This window comes from Phaseolus vulgaris, chromosome 8 (assembly GCF_051622355.1).
Source record: "Phaseolus vulgaris cultivar YP4 chromosome 8, ASM5162235v1, whole genome shotgun sequence".
Lineage (NCBI taxonomy): Eukaryota > Viridiplantae > Streptophyta > Magnoliopsida > Fabales > Fabaceae > Phaseolus > Phaseolus vulgaris.
The window spans coordinates 50507539-50516261 of record NC_143505.1 but is presented as its reverse complement, the minus strand read 5'-3'; the positions used below and the strand labels follow the sequence as shown (position 1 = coordinate 50516261).

The window sequence follows — 8723 nt, the reverse complement described above, 5'->3', positions numbered from 1 at the left end:
AAGAAATAGGATGTGTGATTCTATAAAATTGTGTAGTGAAGGAAAGGGTGAAACACGTTTACTTGATGGCAAAGGTGTTTTATTTACTAATTTATGACCGACTAAAAAGGAAAATATTCTCGGAATATAAAGCGCAGCAGAACAGTAATAAGAGACTTGACCAATGAGGAATTTGTTTTAAATAGGTTTTTATAAACATTTAATTCAAAACAAAATCAAAAATCGAACGTTGTAGTGGGGACACTTTATGGTGTGTTGTCTTTAATAATAAAATTGGTGGTTATGGTGAGGAAAAATAAGCAAAAGAGCAAAAGGGGTCCCCACAAGTGGCATAAGCACATGGTGGTGGGTCCCACATTTAGCCTAACCTATTTCTTTATTTATGTTAAAATATGATGTTGGCTACTAAGTTACTAAGAAATCAGCTCAATTTGGTTGGTTAGGAAGGTGAATGTTGAGTGATAGTAGTTTTGAAGGGAAATGTGGGTGACATGGTTTTCAGACACATGGAATATGCTTAACGGTGACGGCTAGAATCCATGAATGGTGTTAGCTGGGACTTTAATTTGAAAATTTTCGAATGTCAATATAACGATAAACTTTTTATGATATTTGACGTTTTCCATTTTCAAATATTCAATCATTGCACTATCATTCTGGTGTGGTACTTGCTTGGTTTGGTTGTTCCCTTCTGCTGCATACTAGGCCAGTAAATGAAGTATGGACGCGCTCACCAAACTTTTTAATTTCATTTACACTTCAACTCCAAATAAAAATAATAGTGAGACTTAAATTAAATTAAATAAACCGTTATGAATATTTGGTATTAATGGTGAAAGTTACTGTTAGAGAAATATGGGTCATATTATATGCATGGTGCGGTGTGGAACACCTGAGAGCATCCATTCAGCACAAAATAAGGTGAAAGACAAGAGAGACGTTTTACGTTAAACTGGATAAATGTAAACACGTTTAGACAGCCAAGCAACAGAGTATTTAAAAATTCTACTGACAGCTGCGTGTGAAAGGTTAGTCTGAGGTGACTTATAATTAAGAATTAAAAAATGAAGGACCAAACAATGAGACAATTTGATTGAAAAAGGCTTGAATCGACCCAATTGTTATGCTTATTGTCTGATAGAAACATCTTACGTTCAATTGTCCTCATCGTTGGCTTTATTAGGTACAACATCTATCAAACTTGTAAACGTATGGCTAATGGTGCATACGTTCGCAAGTGTAAACATTATATAATATTGATTGTAAAAGTTAAATAAATGGTGTGATCTTACCCCATTTTTTAAGTTATAATTAATTGTGTTAAAGTATTTTAAAGTTGGTCCTGGGAATTCATTTGACAGGATTTGCAGTTGTGACTAAGTCAGCAACACATGTAAAGGAAGGGAATGAAGGTAGAATCACACATTACGATGTATTTCATTACCTGACTGACGTGGTGCTTTTGCGGTGTAATGCTGGTGCTTCATAAGCTAATATTATTCTACCATACAATATTGTATCTAGAAAGGCTCCTCATGATGCTTTTATGGACAAATTCTGGTAAAATGTCACTAGTTAGTTCCATAAAGACCAGCTTGCTTGTTTTTATATTAATATCCTGATCCTCCATTTCGTACTATGATACATTCAACTGTTAAATTAAATATGACTCAAATAGATCACCTAAACTCAACCAGCCTTCCAAAAGTTCGTCTAAATAAATTGAAAAAAAAAATATAATCTTCATTGTAGATGGAGAGATCCAACCACCAATACAATTTATTGCTTTTTGATGGGTATTCGGACACATCTATAACGTTATGAATGAGGATTTCGTTAGTCTAACTCAAGCGTACAGTTCATCAAGATTACACTCCCCAAGAAAAACCTTAATGCTCCGTGGAGAACCACAGTTACCTTCAGCAATAAGAGCTCTGTCGTTGGCAGCCATATGAGCAATGATCTTGTAAATCATTTCAATCTGCAGAAAGTAAAATGTTATTAAATTTATCAGACTCGCGGTTCTTAATGAAAGTTAAGAAAACTAATATAAGGAAGCGGCGGGGCAGCAGTATGTACATCTTCTGGGGCATGGCAACGGTCAGCGATTTCTTCAAGTGTTAATGGTTCGACAGACTCCTTGCAGCTGAAGGCAAAAAAATAGATAAACACCAATCAGTGATAAATTTGACTGGGCAATACATTGGTAAAGCATATGGATGCTATGTACAAAAGATTAGTATGAAATCCAAATATTAATCATCTTCTATTATCTTTAATGGTGTGCGTATATATAGCCTGCACAACATTGGAATCTGAATCCTGCGGCAAAAGAAGGGCTATCGTCTTGGATTAATAACAAAAATTCCAAAGATTTATACCAAGAGATCCAAAGCTTCAAAAGTTGCTACAACAAGTCAACTGCATCGTAAGTAGACAAAATGATAGGAACCAATGCCGAGCACCAGGATACATCGTAGGTCCACAGCTACACACAGAGGGATGGCAACGGACTGGGTGCGGGTTTGACTATTCCATCCCTATCTACGTAAAAATTCATCCTTATACTCATCACTATCTTAAAGGAGTATGAATTTTTTGTCATCATCTCCATCGAAACACGGATATACTCATACATGCGTGCGTTTTGTACCGCTCCTTTATTATTCCAAATATTAATTAAATAACTTTCTTATAAAAAATAAAATATCAAAAGGATACACAATTTCCTTTCTTCCATGTCAAATATCAAAAAAGAAATTATAAGTATCAAATCAGAGTATCAACTAACAATTGATACTAAAAATACCCATGGGAACGGTTCATTTGTCATCCTTAGCTAATAGCTATGCTTGATCTAAAAATACCTTGTTGGATCCTTAACCTAACATTGTTATATATGAATCATTATATATTGAATATATCAAGGATTACTGTTATGCCAAATTAAGAGTGATCAATTAGTATTTTTTTTTTTGGCAATTACGTAAAGGTTATGGGACCTTTAATTTGGTAATTAAAGAGTAATTCTATTTTGTAATGGGTAAATAGAAATATCGAAGGACAATCTTACCTATCTATAAATAGGTTAGATCTCTAGATCACACTACATTCTTCTCCTCTATTTTGAGGTCCAATTATCAATAAGAGACAGACAAATTATTCAAGGGTTGTCTGAAGAAAATGTGTTGATCCCTTATCATTATGAATTTATGTATGCTTTTACTTTTAGTTATGATGATTAGCATATAAATTCTCGGTTATACAAAATGATAGTTTTTTCATGAAAGACAAGTTTAAATTTGGTTCTAACATACCCACCCATAGCTTCTAAGTTCTTCTGAACTCATCATTCAGGAGGATCCGGACATGCACATGTCATATATTTTCGAATATTTCTTGCTCACGCAGAGAAGTCTGCTATTTACAAGCACACTACAACGTACCTTGCTTCATTTAGCACTGCCAATACCCGCTTCTGAAGTGCTAATACTTCTCCTGCGGCTTTCTTACCAGCTTCCACACCTAATTATCAGATTCAGCGGCAGTTAAATGAGAATGATGACACTAATTTAGTCACTTAAAGAATAAAAAAATTTAATTTGCATCAGTCAGACTTCCAAATCAACCGGATCAAGTGAGAACGCAAGAATGATTTTCAATATTTTATGAGATCCAGAAAATCCTAAAACAGACTAGATATCAAATGTTTACAGCTTACCAGGTTGGTGATAAGCATTTATGTTAACAATCGACGCATATATTCCAACAGCCCGTTCATAAAGGGCTATTAGGGCGCCAACTGATCTGGGGTTCACTTCTTGCACCGTGACTGTGAGAGATTCACGGTTATTGGCATACAGGGCTGACCTTGTTCCCTGTAGAAACTTCACATTTTAGCACTACACATAACAACTAACCACATCAATATTTAAATAGAATCACCACCAAATACAATCAGAAAATATGCTTGATTAATAGGTCACCGTCAGACCTGTAGCATACCAAACAGGTAGTCGCCACATGTGACACCTGGTTCAAGCTCCCAATCATGACCAGGTGGTCTATCGCGTAGCACCTCAATGAATGTCACGAAAAAATTGTGCACACCTTCCCTCAGTTGCTGAATGTAGCTGTTTCCGGTCAAATTTATTAAACAATTCAAACCAATATTATGCCAAACGAACTTTAAACTAATATTAAAAACTCACGCGTGCTGATCTGTGCTTCCTTTATTTCCATAGACACTAATTCCTTGGTTAACCTGTGGAATCAAATTCGGATGACATTAATTCATGAAGATTTTAAGTGTTTTAAGATTAAGCATCGTCAAAAACTGAGTTTATCAGCAGCGTGTCAATCAAGTGATATATATCCCAGGTATGGTAAAAGCAGGTGAGCTCCATCTAAAAGTGTGAAATGTGTGCTTCCTACGTGATTACAATTTACAAAACTACAGATAATAAGAGACCGTTTAGCTCTTACTAGATACTGGCAGAAGTAAACTGAATAAAGAAAAATCTATCGTTTTTCCGAGAAAACGCAAGACAAAAGTATCAAAATAATGGTAGTAAGAACTTTTAGATACATCACATTCACATACCCGATTACCATCCAAGTCAAACTCCTTGCCAAGAGATTCCATGACCAACTGCTGCAAGTATCTACTAAATAATAACAAGCTGTCCTTATACGGAAGGATAACCATATCCTGAGTAATAAAAAGGAGGATAGAATCATAACAAGAAATAGTGGCATGAAACAGAAGAGAAGACAGTGGCTAATCATTCACAAACTAAAACTATCTGATCCATACTTTTGATCCTACACCATCTGTAGCCCAATACCAACATAAAGCCAACAAAGCTGCAGGATTATTCCTTATCTGCATAGAAGCATCGAATAGTAAGAGTTCTTTATGATTGAGGAGAGAGCAAAATTTGCACGGACTGAATGGTAAAGTAGAAACAAAGATGGAAACGGACTTGTGCAAGGACACTACATAATTAATGCCACACCAGTTACCACAATTAATCACACTATGCTCAAAAGAAGGCAAGGGCTTTCAAAAGACCGTTTTCTGGAGATATAACCAGCTTATCTAATTCTAATTTTTCACTAAAGATTTTCCTATTCCCAATATCAACATTAATGTTCTCAACTTTTCTTCCTTCACATATTGTTGAACACTCTACCATCAAGAGGAGAAAACGATAGTTTGCATCACCACAAAAGCATGTTATAGGATGAAATCAGACATGCTTATTCTAAAACAAGCTTATAGCATTGACTTTTTCACCATAATGATAAAAAAGAGCATTACTTTGACAAACATTCACAAAACACATCCACATGAAGTAATCATAAGCTAGAAGTGTGTGTTTGTGTGTGTGTATTAGAGATACAGAAGCAGCCACTGCAGGCACGTAAATTCAGCTTAAAGCAAATTACTTGCCCTGGACTGGAATGAATGAGCCTTCTTCACAACTATCATTATTCTTATTTTCAACAAGGTCCTTTCCAAATTTCTCAGCCTTGCCAAAGCAGCTTATCAATTTATGAATTGTTCACTAACATATCAGTTTCATCCTAGAAAACAATGGCCTCCTGCTCACTCAATAGGTTTCAGATGCCAGATTCAACACCAATAAAATGTGGAGAATAGATCTAATTCCAAAAAATAACAGAATATCCCTAAACACCAATAGACACCCATAACTCATTCAGACTCAGGATGATCACAATGAATGATAAATCATTCATCCACATCAGGAAGATGTTTTATGTAGTTGATGTGCAAAATACAAACTTTGTACATGCACCTCACTAGTTGGTAACTAGTTACGTGCTAATTTCCAAATATTTCACACTTGATCACCACCATTTATGTATTTGGCCCATGGAGCATCAATAGTACTCTAACATAGATACAGCAAAGCATTAAGTAAAAGTTGTTCACTTGTTGCCCTTGATGGAAAATTTTGTACACAGGATCCCAAATTGTGTTGTTATACAGGAAAAACCTCCATCTAAATAAGCACAACACTAAGTAATCTCAAAATGTTAAAACATTGGATAGAATGTCAAGAAACATATGCATACCACAGTACTCCTATTTGCCTCATCCATTAATGCCGCACCAGCAAGCATTTCTCTGATGTCAATGCTCTGAATCAAAAGACGTTATAGTTGAATATAAATCGTCAAAGTAAAATAGCAATGAGTTATTATTGTTTAGGGCCAATTACCTGAAGGGCTGCTGGAAGCAGACCAACCGCAGACATCTCTGATGTTCTACCTCCCACCCAGTCAAACATGGGAAATCTAGCTAACCAGCCCTCAATTCTTGCAGTATTATCCAACAAAGAATTTTCTTGTGTTATAGCAACACCCTGCATTATACACCATGCAATAGCAGATGAAGATGACTTTTGAGGTCACAAACTGACAACAGATGTACAAATAGGGCCCATGTCATTGAGAAATTCGTAGCAATGCCGACAGAAAAACACAATGCTAATAACTAAAATTGTGATAGATAAATACTCAAAATCAATATTATATTAAGTTAATATAGAAAGAGATTTTCCATAATTCGAAGACTTAGAGCATGTTGGAATTACGTTCGCACATACATTAACATCTGTTCACTTCAATACACCGAGAGACCAGCTTTTCCATTAGCACTTGTTGGATTGGAACATGTGTCTAATCATATCCAAATACACTATTAACCTCACTCTTTCGTCAGAGAGTGGAAAAAAACTTTAAATAACTGAAGAAGCTCAGTTAAGTAGACAAGGCAAGAAAATCTGTGAAAATAGAAGCCACAGAAATTACCTAAAAAAATATCTTAATATTTAACACATCGCCATTCAAAAATAATTAGAAGGAATTTCTCAAGAAAATTAAAACCTGAGACTAAACCTGTTTTGGGAAATTCAATCCAGCTTCACGAAAGGCTTTCTGCACTTCTAACAAGCCATTTCTAGTCTCAGGGGTACCACCACTCTGAAGATAAATAAAAATTCATAATTCAGCGACGTGCAATAATAAATCCCACTGACACCATATTCAAACAAAAAGAGTTAATCTCCATGCACACCTTCGAAATCACTATAACAAGTGTCGAAGCTAGCTCAGTCCCAAGTTGTGCAATCTGATGATCAATTCCAGCAGGATCCGTGTTGTCAATAAATCTTATCTGCCAAAAGTCCAAAACATCAATTTTACCCCATAACAATGTGCTTGACAATGCCTCCTTCACATTCCTCAAAGAATGAAGCTTAAGAGATTGTTTGATTTGATAAAATGTTTTCCATTTTCTGTAAGTGGAAACATATATAAGTTTAATTTATATGCATTGTCAACCAATCGAAATTCATCATTGGTATGACTTTTAATGCAATCATTGTAATAGTAAAAGTAAAACTTAACAAACTTATCCTACATGCCAGGTTATGATTAGATGACTATGTTAAAACTCTTTATATTGTCACGGCAAACACTATTTATTATTTTATAAACTTTTGAAAATAAGGGGTACATTTTGCAAACAATACTGAAGTTTCCAAGCCAGTACACTTTTAATGTCAACCTCTATTACACAAGTTAAGAGTTAAAAATCCAATTATAAGGGAAGTTTCCCAGTATGAATCGTTCATTTAATTGCTCGGATTGTATTACCTTGAGTGGAGGATTATCCGGAGCCAGCGCCTCCGCCACAAACTGCGGTCCAAGTGCGGAGCCTCCGATCCCAACCGAAAGTATCTGCGTAAACCTCCCCTCCGGCGACGACGGCGGCTTAATCTGCCAAAACGCAAACCACCACACCGCAATCTCTAACCAACCACACTACACGCAATAAATTCGAAACGCAGCTAACCACAAACCGCTACATCGAACTAACCTTACCGCCGACGACGTCGTTCGCGAAGCTGCAAATGGCGTCCAGCGTGTTATCAATCTGCCTTTTGAGGAAGGCGGTGGGCGCGCGCGTGGAGTCCCTGAGCCAGTAGTGGCCAACCATACGCCCCTCATCCGGGTTCGCGATGGCGCCCTTCTCGAGGTCCTCCATGGCGCGCAGCGCCGCCAGGAAGCGGGGCTCCATTTCGCGGATGTACTCGTCGGTGAACCCGACCCGGCTCACGTCCAGGTAGAGGCCGAGCTCCTTGTGCTGGTAAAGCCACTCCACGTAGCGGTGCCATAGGACGCGTGGGTCCTTCTCAAGTCCCGCATCGTGCGGTTTTGTTTTCGCGGAGAGTTGCGCGGGAGCCTCACGCGCGAGGGAGCGAGGGGGGAAAGGTTTGGGGCGGGAGGGGAATGAGGGGAGAGGGGTACGGCGTCGTTTTGGGGTGGAGTGGTTTTGGTGTTTAAGAGTTGGAGAGGATGAGTAAATGCCTGAGATTGAGGCCATGGGAAATGAAGGGGTTGGTTAGGTAGTTAGTTAGTTAGTTAGTTAGTTGGGCTTTGGTCATTTTTGTTTCCTCAAGATTTTGGTTTCTCAAGTGTTTGTGGAATTGAAATTGAAGTGGAATGATTATGTTGTGAGAGGAGAGAAGGAGGAGGAGGTGGAAGAAGAAGAAGGAGCTTTGTGTGACTGTTGGTGACTTGGTGTGCTGACTGGGATATTGAAGGGAGTGGTGGCTTCTTATTGGTTGGTGGGAATAACTATCTCTCTAGTATATTCCTCATCTCCTCTTCCTTCTTCACAAGATAACAAC

General features: G+C 37.4%; 1 protein-coding gene across 2 annotated transcripts; it reads right to left on the bottom strand.

Moving 5' to 3' along the window:
* Window positions 1-1699: 1699 nt before the first annotated feature.
* On the bottom strand, window positions 1700-8723 carry LOC137823582 (glucose-6-phosphate isomerase 1, chloroplastic). 2 transcript variants are annotated; one of them, XM_068628784.1, is made up of 14 exons: window positions 7910-8723; window positions 7687-7809; window positions 7106-7204; window positions 6928-7011; window positions 6249-6392; window positions 6103-6168; window positions 4817-4885; window positions 4604-4711; window positions 4212-4264; window positions 3995-4133; window positions 3722-3878; window positions 3447-3525; window positions 2080-2146; window positions 1700-1981 (listed from the first exon to the last, which is right to left on the bottom strand). In XM_068628784.1, the coding sequence occupies exons 1-14, from the start codon at window positions 8414-8416 to the stop codon at window positions 1847-1849; spliced, it is 1830 nt and encodes a 609-aa protein (XP_068484885.1). In that variant the 5' UTR covers window positions 8417-8723; the 3' UTR covers window positions 1700-1846. The 2 variants fall into 2 exon arrangements, with proteins under 2 accessions (XP_068484885.1, XP_090149732.1); XM_090293606.1 differs by having other exon boundaries at window positions 6916-7011; window positions 7910-8548.

Bases quoted from the DNA above. Each gene is read 5' to 3' on its own strand.
- LOC137823582 (XM_068628784.1), bottom strand. From the start codon at position 8,416: ATGGCCTCAATCTCAGGCATTTACTCATCCTCTCCAACTCTTAAACAC. The intron at 2,147-3,446 runs GTACGTTGTAGT...TTTTGCCTTCAG, and splicing joins GCAGTGCTAAATGAAGCAAG to CTGCAAGGAGTCTGTCGAAC. The intron at 1,982-2,079 runs GTACATACTGCT...TACTTTCTGCAG, and splicing joins GTTGCCATGCCCCAGAAGAT to ATTGAAATGATTTACAAGAT.